General features: G+C 40.9%; 2 protein-coding genes across 2 annotated transcripts in view; one reads left to right on the plus strand and one right to left on the minus strand.

Annotated features, from left to right (window-relative positions):
• The window catches only part of LOC134823872 (SCO-spondin-like), a 23,585-nt gene extending 9,647 nt beyond the window's left edge, over positions 1-13,938 (plus strand). Inside the window, exons 14-31 of the mRNA XM_063835469.1 lie at positions 1,660-1,780; positions 1,984-1,991; positions 2,741-2,861; positions 3,086-3,265; positions 3,484-3,647; positions 3,830-3,950; positions 4,159-4,338; positions 4,553-4,716; positions 4,904-5,024; positions 5,150-5,329; positions 5,549-5,712; positions 5,895-6,015; positions 6,223-6,402; positions 6,620-6,783; positions 6,968-7,088; positions 7,245-7,405; positions 7,588-7,708; positions 13,697-13,938. Coding sequence (XP_063691539.1) covers positions 1,660-1,780; positions 1,984-1,991; positions 2,741-2,861; positions 3,086-3,265; positions 3,484-3,647; positions 3,830-3,950; positions 4,159-4,338; positions 4,553-4,716; positions 4,904-5,024; positions 5,150-5,329; positions 5,549-5,712; positions 5,895-6,015; positions 6,223-6,402; positions 6,620-6,783; positions 6,968-7,088; positions 7,245-7,405; positions 7,588-7,708; positions 13,697-13,701 — 2,397 coding nt within the window. The 3' untranslated portion in view covers positions 13,702-13,938. The remainder of the gene's footprint in view (positions 1-1,659; positions 1,781-1,983; positions 1,992-2,740; positions 2,862-3,085; positions 3,266-3,483; positions 3,648-3,829; positions 3,951-4,158; positions 4,339-4,552; positions 4,717-4,903; positions 5,025-5,149; positions 5,330-5,548; positions 5,713-5,894; positions 6,016-6,222; positions 6,403-6,619; positions 6,784-6,967; positions 7,089-7,244; positions 7,406-7,587; positions 7,709-13,696) is intronic.
• A 2,045-nt stretch (positions 13,939-15,983) lies between these two features.
• LOC134823873 (uncharacterized) lies at positions 15,984-18,448 on the minus strand. Its single transcript, XM_063835470.1, has 2 exons — positions 18,370-18,448; positions 15,984-18,208 (listed from the first exon to the last, which is right to left on the minus strand). Exons 1-2 carry the CDS (start codon positions 18,419-18,421, stop codon positions 15,984-15,986), a joined length of 2,277 nt encoding a protein of 758 aa, XP_063691540.1. The 5' UTR covers positions 18,422-18,448.
• Between the last annotated feature and the right edge of the window lie 146 nt (positions 18,449-18,594).

Genomic DNA, 18,594 nt, shown 5'->3' on the forward strand with positions numbered 1-18,594 from the left:
AAATGAAATGTAAAATTGTACGAACATTCGAATTTGAACTGACATTAATAACACATGTACTGCAGTTTAAATCTCAATAGAATATAGTCCGAGAAGCCGAGATAAAAAACATGAAGTTAGATCCTGAGCGCTGCAAATGGATCAATCAGCATTCTTGAGTCAATACCGTCCTCCTTGCACCTCCTCACCGCTTCAGTGAGACCAGACGCACGCCATCCAGAAGCGATCAACTTCTTTCCTTCCACAGTTTTGAAGAACTCGTAGGAAGCTGTCAAAGTTTTGGCATGGAGAGGTTTCAGCACTGACAAGCGGATATCCAACTTGAAATCTCCTACTTCAGGATTATGCTGGATGTGATCTGCTAGACTACGACTTACGTAGGATGCACATGCCTCCCGCTCAAAATCTTTTAGCTTTTTATTCACTGTGAGATCTAGTGGTGACAAGAGATGAGTCAAATTTTTCGGTATGTCGACGGTACAGATTCCAAGCATTGAAAGCAGACTCAAAACTCGTGGTGCATTATGAGCACTAAAATCGTCCCAAATAACTACCACTTTCTGACTGTCAGGTTTTCCGAGGGATTTCTTCTTCTGATCAACGTAAGGCTTGATAACATTATTTAGGATATTCAAAGTTTCTTCAGTGTTCGACCAGTGCGTTTTGTTGTAAGAGAGAAGGAAACCTGCGGGAAGTAGATCTGCAGAAGGTAAGCACCTTTTAGTTGTTCCTTTGTAAATTAGTTGGTAGGGTAAGATGTCTCCTGACAGTGTGACCGCGAGAGTAGCTGTGATTGTTCTCTTGTCGCCACAGTGAGCCACAGCAGTACGGCTTTCTCCCCTCTTACTCATGGTGGAGTTGCTCAGGTTAAAAAACTTTGTTGGAGTTTGGTCCAGGGTGATAATCAGCTCCTCGGGAATGTCGTACTCGTCAACAACCTTCTGAAGAGCGAAATGATACCGTAACTTGGTTTCTTCATATGCTCCGCTGCTAACAGGTGGCCTAGACGTCGTAGCTTTTCTCTGAGAGAACTTCATCCGGGTGTACAATGATGTCAGCCAGGAGTGTGTTACCTCGAACTTCAAGAAAGTGCCGTACTTTGTTAGGTTAGCGTTCACCAATCCCATGAGACATCCACGTATTGTTGTCGAATTGACCACACCTCCAGCCTCTCTCATGGTTACCAAGAGTCTTCTCAAATCAGCATCCAATTCAGCCGGCAACGATGTAGGCCTCCCGCGTTTCCCCACAAGCAATGCTTCAGGAGCTAATTTATTTTAAATATGTATTTCATTGAATTCTAGCAAATAACGAAATCGACATGTAAATTTAAAATAATAAAATCACACGAAAATTTCTTATGAAAAAATCGCAAGAAAAAAAATTAAGGCGGTTAGAAATTACGGTGGTCAGATATTAAGGCGGCAAGAAATTAAGGCGATTTTGTCAGAATCGCCTTAATTTCTTGCCGCCTATATTTCTTGCACTAAGGTAGATATATGTTCAAACTTATTTATTGTGTTACGTGTATGTTCATTGTAATGGTGTTGGAAAAACTGAGTTAATAATAATCCTTGACCACAAAATTGCTATTCATCATGCTGAGTCAACATTGTTGACACTGACAGCTGTAGATCGCAAACAATTTCCTCTCTTCAGGCGATGAAGGAACGATGTGATGGAAAGAATTCCTGTGCAGTAGAAGCACTAAACAGTATATTTGGAGATCCTTGTGGTGGAATTTACAAATACTTAACTGCTACCTGGGAGTGCCATTCAGGTTTAATTTTATATTATTTATAAAATGTTAAGTGACGATTGATTTAACTGCCATATTAAACTATTCGCAATATCATCTTGGTAACTGAAAATAAAGAATACGGCCATGTCGTCGAAATGTTTTGACGTATTTTATTAGATTTAATGAGACACGGTCAGAAAACTAAATCTGATTTTAATTCACTAATCCTTTCTAAAATCCAGGATTGAAAGTAGACGGTGGCTGGGGAGATTATGGAGATTGGTCGACATGTTCAGTGGAATGTGGAGGAGGAACACAAACAAGAACTAGGAACTGCGACACTCCCCTTCCAGCCAATGGGGGAGTGGAATGTGAGGGAGATACTGAAGAAACACAGAGTTGTAACGAGCAAGCTTGTGCAGGTTAAACCTTTTACAGTTTAAATTAATTGTAGTTTTTACAGTTAATTATGTTAACTATTTAGCACTAACGAAACAGGCAATGTGAGCTCCTGCTCGAATTATCAGACACTGCCAACATAAGAACAGTTTTGCTCTTACATAAAATCGTTCAAAATGTCCACAATTTATTTTATATGATATAATTTTTATCAATAATCCCTTAGATTGAAACTATTTCATCTAGGGTCCGGTACAGCTGAAGCATGCGAACATAGCGGAATACCTATATCAATCAACTGTGGCGAGGAGATGATAAATATCAAGCATGCGGCCTATGGTGTATACTCCAATGACAACACTTGTGGACTTTCTTATGGTGGAGACTGTATCTCAGAAACTTCACTTCAAGTCTGATCTAGTTTACAATAGATATATTGTTCCATCTTACTTATTGTGTACTATTATACGTTTATGTTCATTGTAATGGTGTTGGAAAAACTGTGTCAATAATAATCTTTGACCACAAAATTGGTATTCATCATGTTGAGTCAACATTGTTGACACTGACAGTAGATCTCAAACAATTTCCTCTCTTCAGGCGATGAAGGAACGATGTGACGGAAAGAATTCCTGTGCAGTAGAAGCACTAAACAGTATATTTGGAGATCCTTGTGGTGGAATTTACAAATACTTAACTGCTACCTGGGAGTGCCATTCAGGTTTAATTTTAAATAATTTATAAAATGTTAAGTGACGATTAATTTAACTGCCATATTAAACTATTCGCAATATCATCCGGGTAACTGAAAATAAAGAATACAGCCATGTCGTCGAAATATTTTCACAAATTATTATAAATTATGAGCTTAATGAGACACGGTCAGAAAACTAAGTCTGATTTTAATTCACTAATTAGAAAGGATTAATCCTTTCTAAAATCCAGGATTGAAAGTAGACGGAGGCTGGGGAGATTATGGAGATTGGTCGACATGCTCAGTGGAATGTGGAGGAGGAACACAAACAAGAACTAGGAACTGCGACAGTCCCCTTCCAGCCAATGGGGGAGCGGAATGTGAGGGAGATACTGAAGAAACACAGAGTTGTAACGAGCAAGCTTGTGCAGGTTAAACTTTTTACAGTTTAAATTAATTGTAGTTTTTACAGTTAATTATGTTAACTATTTAGCACTAAAGAAACAGGCCATGTGAGCTCCTGCTCGAAATATCAGACACTGCCACCATAAAAACAGTTTTGCTCTTATAAATCGTTCAAAATGTCCACGATTCATTTTATGATATAATTTTTATCGACAATCCCTTAGATTAAAACTATTTCATCTAGGGTCCGGTACAGCTGAAGCATGCGAACATAGCGGAATACCTATATCAATCAACTGTGGCGAGGAGATGATAAATATCAAGCATGCGGCCTATGGTGTTTACTCCAATGAGAACACTTGTGGACTTTCTTATGGTGGAAACTGCATCTCAGAAACTTCACTTCAGGTCTGAACTTGTTTACAATAGATATATGTTCAAACTTATTTATTGTGTTACGTGTATGTTCATTGTAATGGTGTTGGAAAAACTATGTAAATTATAATCCTTGACCACAAAATTGCTATTCATCATGTTGAGTCAACATTGTTGGCACTGACAGTAGATCTCAAACAATTTCCTCTCTTCAGGCGATGAAAGAACGATGTGACGGAAAGAATTCCTGTGCAGTAGAAGCACTAAACAGTATATTTGGAGATCCTTGTGGTGGAATTTACAAATACTTAACTGCTACCTGGGAGTGCCATTCAGGTTAAATTGTAAATTATTTATGAAATGTTAAATGACGATTAATTTAACTGCCATATTAAACTATTTGCAATATCATCCTGGTAACTGAAAATAAAGAATACAGCCATATTTCGTCGAAATGTTTTCACATATTATTATGAGCTTATTAATGAGACACGGTCAGAAAACTAAGTCTGATTTTAATTCACTAATCCTTTCTAAAATCCAGGATTGAAAGTAGACGGTGGCTGGGGAGATTATGGAGATTGGTCGACATGTTCAGTGGAATGTGGAGGAGGAACACAAACAAGAACTAGGAACTGCAACAGTCCCCTCCCAGCCAATGGGGGAGCGGAATGTGAGGGAGATACTGAAGAAAGACAGAGTTGTAACGAGCAAGCTTGTGCAGGTTAAACCTTTTACAGTTAAATGTAGTTTTTACAGTTAATTATGTTAACGTTTTAGCACTAAAGAAACAAACCATGAGAGTTCCTGCTCAAATTATCAGACACTGTCAACATAAGAACAGCTTTGCTCTTATAAATCGTTGAAAATGTCCAAGATTTATTTTATATGATATAATTTTTATCGATAATCCCTCAGATTAAAACTATTTCATTTAGGGTCCGGTACAGCTGAAGCATGCGAACATAGCGGAATACCTATATCAATCAACTGTGGCGAGGAGATGATAAATATCAAGCATGCGGCCTATGGTGTTTACTCCAATGAGAACACTTGTGGACTTTCTTATGGTGGAGACTGTATCTCAGAAACTTCACTTCAGGTCTGAACTTGTAACAATAGATATATGTTCAAAATTATTTATTGTATTACGTGTATGTTCATTGTATTTGTAATGGTGTTGGAAAAACTGAGTTAATAATAATCTTTAACCACAAAATTGCTATTCATCAAGTTGAGTCAACATTGTTGACACTGACAGTAAGTCTCAAACAATTTCCTCTCTCCAGGCGATGAAGGAACGATGTGATGGAAAGAATTCCTGTGCAGTAGAAGCACTAAACAGTATATTTGGAGATCCTTGTGGTGGAATTTACAAATACTTAACTGCTACCTGGGAGTGCCATTCAGGTTAAATTTTATATTTTATAAAATGTTAACTGCAGATGATTAATTTAACTGCCATATTAAGCTTAATGAGACACGGTCAGAAAACTAAGTCTGATTTTAATTCACTAATCCTTTCTAAAATCCAGGATTGAAAGTAGACGGTGGTTGGGGAGATCATGGAGATTGGTCGACATGTTCAGTGGAATGTGGAGGAGGAACACAAACAAGAACTAGGAACTGCGACAGTCCCCTTCCAGCTAATGGGGGAGCGGAATGTGAGGGAGATACTGAAGAAATACAGAGTTGTAACGAGCAAGCTTGTGCAGGTTAAACCTTTTACAGTTTAATTAATTGTAGTTTTTACAGTTAATTATGTTAACTATTTAGCACTAAAGAAACAGGCCATGTGAGCTCCTGCTCAAATTATCAGACACTGCCACCATAAAAACAGTTTTGCTCTAATAAATCGTTCAAAATGTCCACGATTTATTTTATATGATATAATTTTTATCAATAATCCCTTAGATTGAAACTATTTCATCTAGGGTCCGGTACAGCTGAAGCATGCGAACATAGCGGAATACCTATATCAATCAACTGTGGCGAGGAGATGATAAATATCAAGCATGCGGCCTATGGTGTTTACTCCAATGAGAACACTTGTGGACTTTCTTATGGTGGAGACTGTATCTCAGAAACTTCACTTCAGGTCTGAACTTGTAAACAATAGATATATGTTTAAACTTATTTACTGTGTTTCGTGTATGTTCATTTTAATGGTGTTGGAAAAACTATGTAAATTATAATCCTTGACCACAAAATTGCTATTCATCATGTTGAGTCAAGATTGTTAACATTGACAGTAGATCTCAAACAATTTCCTCTCTTCAGGCGATGAAGGAACGATGTGATGGAAAGAATTCCTGTGCAGTAGAAGCACTAAACAGTATATTTGGAGATCCTTGTGGTGGAATTTACAAATACTTAACTGCTACCTGGGAGTGCCATTCAGGTTAAATTTTAATAAAATTATTTATAAAATGTTAAATGACGATTAATTTAACTGCCATATTAAACTATTTGCAATATCATCCTGGTAACTGAAAATAAAGAATTCGGCCATGTCGTCGAAATGTTTTGACGTATTTTATTAGATTTAATGAGACACGGTCAGAAAACTAAGTCTGATTTTAATTCACTAATCCTTTCTAAAATCCAGGATTGAAAGTAGACGGTGGTTGGGGAGATCATGGAGATTGGTCGACATGTTCAGTCGAATGTGGAGGAGGAACACAAACAAGAACTAGGAACTGCGACAGTCCCCTTCCAGCAAATGGGGGAGCGGAATGTGAGGGAGACACTGAAGAAATACAGAGTTGTAACGAGCAAGCTTGTGCAGGTTAAACCTTTTACAGTTAATTGTAGTTTTTACAGTTAATTATGTTAACTATTGAGCACTAAAGAAACAGGCCATGTGAGCTCCTGATCGAATTATCAGACACTGCCAACATAAGAACAGTTTTGCTCTTATATAAAATCGTTCAAAATGTCCACAATTTATTTTATATGATATAATTTTTATCAATAATCCCTTAGATTGAAACTATTTCATCTAGGGTCCGGTACAGCTGAAGCATGCGAACATAGCGGAATACCTATATCAATCAACTGTGGCGAGGAGATGATAAATATCAAGCATGCGGCCTATGGTGTATACTCCAATGAGAACACTTGTGGACTTTCTTATGGTGGAGACTGTATCTCAGAAACTTCACTTCAGGTCTGAACTTGTTAACAGTATAGATATATGTTCAAACTTATTTATTGTGTTACGTGTATGTTCATTGTAATGGTGTAGGAAAAACTATGTAAATTATAATCCTTGACCACAAAATTGCTATTCATCATGTTGAGTCAACATTGTTAACACTGATAGTAGATCTCAAACAATTTCCTCTCTTCAGGCGATGAAGGAACGATGTGACGGAAAGAATTCCTGTGCAGTAGAAGCACTAAACAGTATATTTGGAGATCCTTGTGGTGGAATTTACAAATACTTAACTGCTACCTGGGAGTGCCATTCAGGTTAAATTTTATGTTATTTATTTAATGTTAAGTGACGATTAATTTAACTGCCATATTAAACTATTTGCAATTTTATCCTGGTAACTGAAAATAAAAAATACAGCCATGTCGTCGGAAAGTTTTCAAATAATATTCATCTTAATAAAACACGATCAGAAAACTCAGCTGAAGCATGTGAACATAGCGGAATACCTATATCAATCAACTGTGGCGAGGAGATGATAAATATCAAGCATGCAGCCTATGGTGTTTACTCCAATGAGAACACTTGTGGACTTTCTTATGGTGGAGACTGTATCTCAGAAACTTCACTTCAGGTCTGAACTTGTTTACAATAGATATATGTTCAAACTTATTTATTGTGTTACGTGTATGTTCATTGTAATGGTGTTGGAAAAACTGAGTTAATAATAATCATTAACCACGAAATTGCTATTCATCAAGTTGAGTCAACATTGTTGGCACTGACAGTAGATCTCAAACAATTTCCCCTCTTCAGGCGATGAAGGAACGATGTGATGGAAAGAATTCCTGTGCAGTAGAAGCACTAAACAGTATATTTGGAGATCCTTGTGGTGGAATTTACAAATACTTAACTGCTACCTGGGAGTGCCATTCAGGTTAAACTTTACTAAAATTATTTATAAATGTTAACTAATGATTAATTTAGCTGCCATAACACAATATTTGCAATATTTATGTGGGAAAGCGAGCGATTTCATTCTTGGTTTCATATGGGGGGGGGGGGGGGGGGGGGGGGGTTGTCATGTCCGTCTATGTCCGCCTATGTCCTGTCCTTTTTGGATTCTATGAGACAACGGACGTGTTTTTTGGGACATTGGCGGACACGGACGGACATTGGCGGACTCGGACGGACATTGGCGGACTCGGACGGACATTGGCGGACTCGGACGGACATTGGCGGACCCGGACGGACATTGGCGGACTTGGATGGACATTGGTGGACATTAGCGGACATTGGTGGACATTAGCGGACAAACATTTTGAGGACTGAAGAGTACTGAAGAGTACTGAGGAGGATGGCTGAGAAGGATGGCTGAGGAGGATGACTGAGGAGGATGACTGAGGAGGATGACTGAGAGGGAGGAGAAGGATCAGGAAGACCCAGGAGGAGGAGGAGGAGGAGGACCCAGAAGGATGACCTAGGAGGAGGAGGAGGAGAACTGAGGAGGATGACTCAGGAGGAGGAGGACTCAGGAGGAGGACTGAGAAGGAGGAGGACTGAGGAGGATGGCTGAGGAGGATGGCTGAGGAGGATGACTGAGAGGGAGGAGGAGGAGAAAGAGGAGGGAGAGGACTGAGGAGGAGAAGGACTGAGGAGGAGAAGGAGGACCCAGGAGGAGGAGGATCCAGGAGGAGGAGGACCCAGGAGGAGGAGGACCCAGGAGGAGGAGGACCCAGGAGGAGGACCCAGGAAAAGGCCCCAGGAGGAGGAGGAGGACTGGGGAGGAGGAGAACTGTTGAGGACTGATGAGGATGAGGAGGGGAGGAGGAAGAGGACTGGGGAGGATCAGGAAGACCCAGGAGGACCCAGGAGGAGGAGGAGGACCCAGGAGGAGGAGGAGGACTGAGGAGGACTGAGCCCAGTGGAATAAATTTTAAATATGACTAGGAATCCAGTTTGGGAAGAAAAAAAGGCTATATATTTTTCGGCCGCTTTGCGGCCGACTTGTCACTGGTCAGCTCTTCTCCCAGGTCAAGATTAGTTTGAAATGCTTAGCGTATCCATTAGAATAATTACCGGATGAATATGCAATTGCAAATTTTGAAATTAAATAAAAAATTTCTGAGAATTCTTTAATTTATTTGAAACGCAAGGAAATATTTTTTAAAAGAAGTATACAGCCTAGCTCACAGACATTTGTACTTCATTCATCATACCAACTCGGTAGATCGAATTCTAAGATTTGACTCTCATCAGCATGATGAACGATTCGCTATTCTGAAAGTGGCTTCGACCTTGTGTCGATATTTATTGCCTGACATTGGATCTGAAGCTTGCTTCTGCCAGGTTAGATGCAATATTGGACAATAAACAATGATAAACTTCGGACTTAAAGCGGGATAGGGATGTATAATGGAGGGGGTTGTCTGCACTATACTCTAGATGATCTAGGATGTGAAGCTTGCTTAAGCCTAGAACACACGAGTTCCCCTGATATAGTAGCAATGGCTAGATTCACTTCCTTCCCACTTGCACTGTTGTTGACTTGTAGCTACAATATTAAATTGATTCGTGGAAATCGGTCTCGGATGTGAAGCTTCCTTAAGCGCCAAACCCTGAGAATACTGTATTACTCGAACTTCGAGAATTTTCTAAATGAATCTAGACTAAAGGAGCCAACTTGAATCCATAAAATTTTGAATGCTACATTTTAAAATACCGCTCTATATTTACACCGTTCACCAGTTAATATGGCTGGGAGGATTGGGAGGATTCATATTAGATTGTCGATTGTTTAAGATTAACTTGATATTTTAGCGTATCAGAGCTGAAATTTTGCATGACTATTTTAAATGACTATTTTACATGACTATTTTTTCATATTCCGGGATGTTGAGGAAGGAGGAATGGATAGCGCGCGTTTTCTGCGCGTTTTTTGGTGTCTGAATGCGCAAAAAATAGTCAAGCAATCTTATAGGTAAGAAATAGTCATGGAATCTAGGAATGCGCTCGATTCGAACTTCGAGTCGATAAAATGATGTAACATCGCGTTAGCCCTGAGAGCGACCAATTTTGATTTAATTTTAAATTAATGTGAATATTTTTTCCACAAGAATCTTTTTTTACCGGTTATCAACAAATTTTGACTAGGTGTTAAATTCCTGGACGCCTGACTATTTGAGGAGGAGGAGGACTCAGGAAGAGGACTGAGGAGGACTGAGAAGGAGGAGGACTGAGGAGTACTGAGGAGGATGGCTGAGGAGGATTGCTAGGGAGGATGGCTGAGGAGGATGACTGAGGAAGATGACTGAGAGGGAGGAGGAGGAGGACTCAGGAGGAGGACTCAGAAGGAAGAGGAGGAGGACTCAGGAGGAGGACTCAGGAGGACTTAGGAGAAATGAGAAGGAGGACTGAGGAGAACTGAGGAGGAGGAGGAGGACTGAATAGGAGGAGGAGAAGGAGGGGGACTGGGAGAGGACTGGGGAGGAGGAGGACTGATGAGAAGGATGAGGAGGAGGACCCAGGAGGAGGAGGAGGACCCAGGAGGAGGAGGAGGACTGAGGAGGACTGAGGAGGAGGACTGACGATGACTGAGAAGGAGGAGGACTGAGGAGTACTGAGGAGGATGGCTGGGGAGGATGGCTGAGGAGGATGACTGAGGAGGATGACTGAGAGGGAGGAGGAGGAGGACTCAGGAGGAGGAGGACTCAGGAGGAGGACTCAGGAGGAGGACTTAGGAGAAATGAGAAGGAGGACTGAGGAGAACTGAGGAGGAGGAGGAGGAGGACTGAATAGGAGGAGGAGAAGGAGGGGGACTGGGAGAGGACTGAGAAGGAGGAGGACTGAGGAGTACTGAGGAGGATGGCTGAGGAGGATGGCTGGGGAGGATGGCTGAGGAGGATGACTGAGGAGGATGACTGAGAGGGAGGAGGAGGACTCAGGGGGAGGACTCAAAAGGAAGAGGAGGAGGACTCAGGACTTTAGGAGGAGGACTCAGGAGGAGGACTTAGGAGAAATGAGAAGGAGGACTGAGGAGAACTGAGGAGGAGGAGGAGGAGGACTGAATAGGAGGAGGAGAAGGAGGGGGACTGGGAGAGGACTGGGGAGGAGGAGGACTGATGAGAAGGATGAGGAGGACCCAGGAGGAGGAGGACTGAGGACCGAGGAGGACGAGGAGGAGGATGAAGAGGAGGAGGAGGACCCAGGAGGAGGAGGACTGAGAAGGAGGACTGAGGAGGATGACTGAGAGGGAAGAGGAGGAGGACTGAGAAGGATGGCTGAGGAGAATGACTGAGAGGGAAGAGGAGGAGGAGGAGGAGGACTGAGGAGGACTGAGAAGGAGGAGGAGGAGGAGGAGGACTGAATAGGAGGAGGAGGAGGGGGACTGGGGAGGACTGAGGAGGAGGATGGAGGACTGAGGAGAAGGATGAGGAGGAGGACTGAGGAGGACTAAGGACTGAGGAGGAAGAGGAGGAGGATGAAGAGGAGGAGGACCCAGGAGGAGGACCCAGGAGGAGGAGGAGGACTGGGGAGGAGGAGGACTGTTGAGGAGGACTGAGGACGAGGAGGAGGAGTAGGAGGAGGACTGAGGAGGGGAGGAGGAAGAGGACTGAGGAAGATCAGGAAGACCCAAGGGGAGGAGGAGGAAGAGTAGGAGGAGGAAGCATCTAAATGTTGTTTCCATTTTTGTCCGTTTTTGTCCGAGAAATGAGAAGGAGGACTGAGGAGAACTGAGGAGGAGGAGGAGGAGGACTGAATAGGAGGAGGAGAAGGAGGGGGACTGGGAGAGGACTGAGAAGGAGGAGGACTGAGGAGTACTGAGGAGGATGGCTGAGGAGGATGGCTGGGGAGGATGGCTGAGGAGGATGACTGAGGAGGATGACTGAGAGGGAGGAGGAGGACTCAGGAGGAGGACTCAGAAGGAAGAGGAGGAGGACTCAGGAGGAGGACTCAGGAGGAGGACTTAGGAGAAATGAGAAGGAGGACTGAGGAGAACTGAGGAGGAGGAGGAGGAGGACTGAATAGGAGGAGGAGAAGGAGGGGGACTGGGAGAGGACTGGGGAGGAGGAGGACTGATGAGAAGGATGAGGAGGACCCAGGGGGAGGAGGACTGAGGACCGAGGAGGAAGAGGAGGAGGATGAAGAGGAGGAGGAGGACCCAGGAGGAGGAGGACTGAGGAGGAGGACTGAGGAGGATGACTGAGAGGGAAGAGGAGGAGGAGGACTGAGAAGGACTGAGAAGGATGGCTGAGGAGAATGACTGAGAGGGAAGAGGAGGAGGAGGAGGAGGAGGAGGACTGAGAAGGAGGAGGAGGAGGAGGAGGACTGAATAGGAGGAGGAGGAGGGGGACTGGGGGAGGACTGAGGAGGATGGAGGACTGAGGAGAAGGATGAGGAGGAGGACTGAGGACTGAGGAGGAAGAGGAGGAGGATGAAGAGGAGGAGGAGGACCCAGGAGGAGGACCCAGGAGGAAGAGGAGGACTGGGGAGGAGGAGGACTGTTGAGGACTGATGAGGAGGACTGAGGACGAGGAGGAGGAGTAGGAGGAGGACTGAGGAGGGGAGGAGGAAGAGGACTGAGGAAGATCAGGAAGACCCAAGGGGAGGAGGAGGAAGAGTAGGAGGAGGAAGCATCTATTTATGTTGTTTCCATTTTTGTCCGTTTTTGTCCATTTTTGTCCGCTCTATTTTTTGTCCGTTTTGAAAATATAGGGTACCGAACGGACAAAAAACATGATCCCCCTATAACAGCAAAAATTGAACATTTTATTTAGCAATTTAGGTGTCCATTAATGTCCGCCTATGTCCGCCTATGTCCGTCTATGTCCGCCTATGTCCGCCTATGTCCGTCTATGTCCGCCTATGTCCGCCTATGTCCTGTCCTTTTTGGATTCTATGAGACAAGCGGACATAGACGGACGTGACACCCCCCCCCATATGGGAACGGCAATTTAAGCACATACCATTTATTGAGGGGGGGGGGGCTGCCCATATTTAAGTACATTAAAATGTAGGTTTTTACCGATTTAGGGCCGGGATATACTTAATTATACTTAAGGGGGCCGGGGGGGGGGGGGGGGGGTCTTCATCAAAATTCTCTCGAAATTGACTTTATAGTTGTTTCTGGTAGAGGGGAGTGATATATACCAGCTGCTTTTGGTCCCATGGAAAAATATTGTTCCTAGCCGAAATTATCGCTGGTCTAAGGTCAGCGCTTATGTGTAATTGTATTGCGCGAGCGATTTTCAATCGCAAATTCTGAAAATCGAGTCTAAAAATCTATCTTCTCCTACATTTTTTGAGCAATCACCCTGAAACTTTCAGGATATGTTCTAGGGACCATTTAGAAGATTTGATCGAGCCAAAATTTTGAGATAGGCCTTTAAAATTTTTTTATTCAATTTTGAAAATCTTGGACCTCGTTTTTTTACGATTTTTTCAGGTCCAAGATTTTCAAAATTGAATAAAAAATTTTTAAAGGCCTATCTCAAAATTTTGGCTCGATCAAATCTTCTAAATGGTCCCTAGAACATATCCTGAAAGTTTCAGGGTGATTGCTCAAAAAATGTAGGAGAAGATAGATTTTTAGACTCGATTTTCAGAATTTGCGATTGAAAATCGCTCGCACAATACAAATACACATAAGCGCTGACCTTAGACCGGCAATAATTTCGGCTAGGAACAATATTTTTCCATGGGACCAAAAGCAGCTGGTAGATATCACTCCCTTCTACCAGAAACAACTATAAAGTCAATTTCGAGATAATTTTGATGAAGACCCCCCCGCGCCGGCCCCCTTAAATGGTCAGCCCCCCCCCAACTCCATTTTTGTATGGAGGAAGGAGACATTAAATATTAACAAGGTCTATCCTACTCAATTTTTGGGTTTTGACAGTTTGTTTACAGCTTTATTTTTTAACAGAGTGATAGTGACAAAAAGGAGCTGAAAACATACAGATAGAAGAACATGTAGAATTAGAGACAATTATCTCCAAACATTTTACATAATTGGATTAAAGATGCATGTTATTTCGGAAAACTTATAAATCGCATGATCTATAATACATGATCAATATTTGTTTATTTAAGACAATATACTAGTATTTACAGCACTTCAAAATATTTATTGAGTAAATGATGGACATGTTTTAATTTGGTTCAGTCAGTTCGGAACCTGACTGCACAGCATTTAAGTTTGCGTCTGATTTCTCAACGAATAAGGGGTCGTTCACATATTATGTAATAAGTGAACGACCCCTAGGCATGTTAAGCAAACTGCTTACAAATATTTCGTACTTCTACATTTGCTTTGCCCTGTCTTGTAGAACTAGAAACAGTATGTAATTCTACTAAATTGTAGATACTTTCGACTCATGAACATTGTATAATTTATATGAGAAAGTTATTATGTGATGATCATTTAAACAATACAATATCAGTCAATATAATACGTAAAACCCAGTAACATTAGTAAGTAACTTCAAAGATATCTACTACAAAACTTAAGTTAATAATTAAGTTAATATTCTCGAAAATTTATGAGAAACTTATGCATGCTCGTGTTTTAGAATTTTTAGATAAGAACGATTCTCTTTTCGAAAATCAATACGGATTTCGGCCAGGAAGATCGTGCGAACATGCACTGCTCAATGCCCAAAATTCTATACTACACTCTCTGAATAAGAAACAAATTTCCCTACTGCTCCTGCTCGATTACAGTAAAGCCTTTGACGTGCTTGATCATGAGACCTTACTTAAGAAGCTTGACCATTGTGGGATCAGGGGAGTCGCGCACGAATGGTTTAGATCTTACCTTTGTAATCGATCTCAATACGTAACTTTAAACGGAACTTGCTCTTCTAGCATGCCCATAGTTTACGGCGTACCTCAGGGTAGCATTTTAGGACCTCTCTTATTTGTAATTTATATAAACGACCTACCTGGAATTAGTGATTTTGCAAAGTTCATCCTTTATGGCGACGACGCAAACATATTAATTAGTGGAACCACCCTAGAAGAAATACAATTAAAAGCTAATCAGCTAATTTCACGTCTTGTAGATTGGGTAGGTGCTAATGGGCTATCTTTAAATGTAAAAAAGACGTGTTACATGATTTTCACTAGAAAAAGAATCGACTTCAGCGGCTTTAATTTGAAGCAAGATTTTTAGGAGTGATCCTAGACGAAAAGCTCACTTGGCAAAAACACATTACGGCAGTTAGAATAAAGATGGGTCGCTACCTCGGAGTTATGTATAAGCTAAAGCACCTTCTACCTATCAAAGCCCGCCTAAACATTTTCTAAAGCCTTATCCAATCCCATCTAAATTTCTGTTCTTTAGTGTGGGGATTTGCCTCAAAATGTCACATTGAATCTCTGTTCACCAAGCAAAAGCAGGGAATTAGAGCTGTTATGTCAGGATATGTAAATTATAGATATAAAGACGGCAATCCCCCGGAGCACACAAAAAGTGCGTTTAGATTGCATAATATCCTAACAGTCCATAGCGTCATTGTAAAAAACGCTCTTATTCTACTACACAAAGTAAGGAACATGCCAAGCCTTCTCCCTAAATCCATCAAAGAACTTTTCCCTCACGATATTCCCACCTATAATTCCACATACGAACATAACCTTTCTTGGTTCACAACTTACAACGGCCCAACATTTAGAAATACTTTTTTCTTCAAAGGACCCATGCTCTCTATTACAAAACAAAGTAAGGATATAACTATTCCAAGTTCTACCTTTTCAATTGAAATCTTTAAAAATTCAGCTAAGCGCGAACTCCTCAAGCTGCAAAGCTCAGGAGACGATGAAAATTGGCCAAATTTCTTACTTTATAGTATACCTGGGCTAAGAAAGTCTCAAAGAGAAGGGCGCTCGCAGATAGACTACAACACCGAGTTAGTAAGCGACAACGCGTGAAGAAAGATCACTCGCGACAAATGACCATGATCTTTTATCAACAACATATCATTTTAATTTCACTGCCATTATGCAATGCCGAGTTTACATCTGCCGCGCAAAACTTTTTATCTATTATTATTAAATAGTAATTAGCATGTTTACAAATTGCGACTTCAACCAGTTTTGCAGACCGTTAGTTATATAGTACTTTTAGTAGGGCATTTATTTTAATATATTTTATTTTACATTATTATATTTTAGTGTGACTTCTATAATTTCATTTATGTAATAACCATTGATTAATAAATTGCGGCACACGCCAACCTCCACCGTGGGGTTTCAAAACAAACATAATGTTTTATCACGCGAGCTACAGGCTCCAATTTCTCTAATAAACGATAAATGTTATCATCTGCATTAACTTCATTATAATATTCACTATCTGTACTATCTAAACTATCTTCATCTGATGATAACGGGTGGTGTAGTATCAGAACAGAGCACTTAACCCGTGCTCGTGATATTGCAGTATAAAGAAGACTCAGATCATGATGCGTATATCCATCCAATCTAAGCATCGCAATAACAGCAGGCCACTCACTTGAAAAGCAATCGCAACACTTACACAGTATTATTTTATCAGTGTCGTAACCTTCAGTTCTCAGAGTCTCTACAGCAGTCTGTACAACCATAAAACCATAATCGTCGTTGTATATTATTCCTATATCAGTATAATCTAAATCATTTGTCTTCAATAACATCTTAAATTCATTTATCAAAAGGTCTTTCATCATTATATTACTGGAATCGTAACCGAATCCCTCCATAAAATGTATCGCAATTAATGGTCCATGTATGAAATGTCCATACTCCTGTTTTGAGCAAAAGTTCGCTCCCGCTGCGCTATTTGCAGTATGTAAATCCCTTAACACATCTAAAACAGTTGATATGTCGAAGGTGTTCCTCAAGTTTTTAGACAAAGAAACTCGCTGCTCATCCGACAACAACGCCAGTTCACCTAAATATTCGTCATTAAAGGAGTGATAATACTCACACCATAGAGACTGTATCATGTCACATGCTACCCACACGTGGTGTTCATCAGATAACTTCATTAGAGTACCAATTAACTCTAGCGTCGTATAGTCATGGTAATCAAGATAGCTGAAGACAACCTGCATATCGTCCATAAATACACTACTGTCCGTCTGAGATGCTACCAGATTCGTTATCTTTTTTTTTAGGTGATCAAAATTGAAATCACTTAGTGGTTCCAATTCCATGTTGACGATAACAACTTGATAGAGTTCCTTACTTCTACTTTCTGCATTTATTGTCTCGTCAACTCCTGTGAACCAGTCGTCTTGAAATTCACCCGTGATCGTCTGATATCTTACCCCTGCTTTACCCAGTGCAGTTTCATACAAGTTAGCATTATTACCTTCACCAGCAAATGTGATGACCACGATCTTGTTCTTCTTATCAGATAACGCTAACTCTAGAATCTTCCCGCACATTATAACTGTTTTACCAGTCCCAGCCGGTCCATGTATGAACAACAACTTTTCTTTTAATTTTAATGTATTGTATTGTTCAGCAGTCAAATATTTGATACCGACAAAATCTTTTACGTTAGGAGGAGCTTCTACTACACCAGGATTTGAATTAAAATTTCTCTCTCCCTTTTTCTCAAACGTGACAATTGCGTTCCTCAACTGCTCATCAATATGTCGGATATTCCATCCCAAAGAACATCTCTTTTTCTCCCATGTATTATCCTTGTTAGCTCGCAAAGCGAGAAGGACGTTCTTAGTCTCCTCAAATGTTTCAGGACACTGCATTCTTTCAGAAGCTTTGTCTGTGATGTTCTTCTTCCACCAACGGCGGAATTTCTCGTCATTATATGGGTCCTTGTATTCAGTTGGTGCAACAACAACCTTGAATACTGAAGGGATAACACTTCCTAACATTTCAGCAATCCCCAGAATAAGTTTTTCTGTTCGACTCGCTTGAAGTTTTCCATACCCCAGATCAGCTTTGTTTTTCTTGACTTCAATGATAACGAAATAGTTTTTTCCCATTATAACAAAGTCACACTCCCCTTCTTTAACATCGTCGTCTCGATCACATGGCGTCCCTTTCTTATTGCCAGTTATGTATAAATGGTCTCCAACGAAAATCTGGTAATCACTGTGAAGGTATCCCAAACTGTGAAGTACTATGATTTCCTCACCTTGCTTCATTCTCTCAAGAACCCTAAAAACCTTAACCTCAGCCTCAAACCCATCTTTGTTATCTTTAAGTGATTCACAGTATTCCTTAACTTCTGGCTTTGTTTTCTTGACCTTGTTGACAGATTTCCAATCAATTTTATCGACGAATTTAGATATCGGCATTGGTGGCACCATAACCGGGTAATAGACAGATGGTTGTTCTGGACTCTGTTTGGGTAGTGGTTGGAATGTTGGGATGTAGTTTTCACGTATATCTTTACCGTCTGTTTTCAGTTCTGCGACCCGAGCACCTGATAAATTGTTTGGCATATAACAAACGGTTGATAATTCAGCGCTTTATAGATATTATTATTAACAACACATAAAAGGATAGTGGGTATCTATCTAATTCTGTGGATTTTGACCCTCAGGGAGATAAAATTGCAACAGTAAAAGAGGACATTAATCTTACCAATTAGGTCTGATTGGAGTTTTGTTGAACTTGAAGGTTCGTTTTCAGTCATTTTGATCTTTCTAGCACATTCTAGAAATTGTTTTGTAAGTCAGATTTTATAGACAGTGTGACGTATGATAAATAATTAAAGAATTCGTCTTAAATTTTATTGATTTTCAACGAGTAAAATTAGTACTTGTGTTTTCAGCTAATTAAAATGTGGTGAATTTAAGATTAGCCACA

This window comes from Bolinopsis microptera, chromosome 12, assembly GCF_026151205.1.
Source record: "Bolinopsis microptera isolate Bmic1 chromosome 12, MBARI_Bmic_1.0, whole genome shotgun sequence".
Taxonomy (NCBI): Eukaryota; Metazoa; Ctenophora; class Tentaculata; order Lobata; family Bolinopsidae; genus Bolinopsis; species Bolinopsis microptera.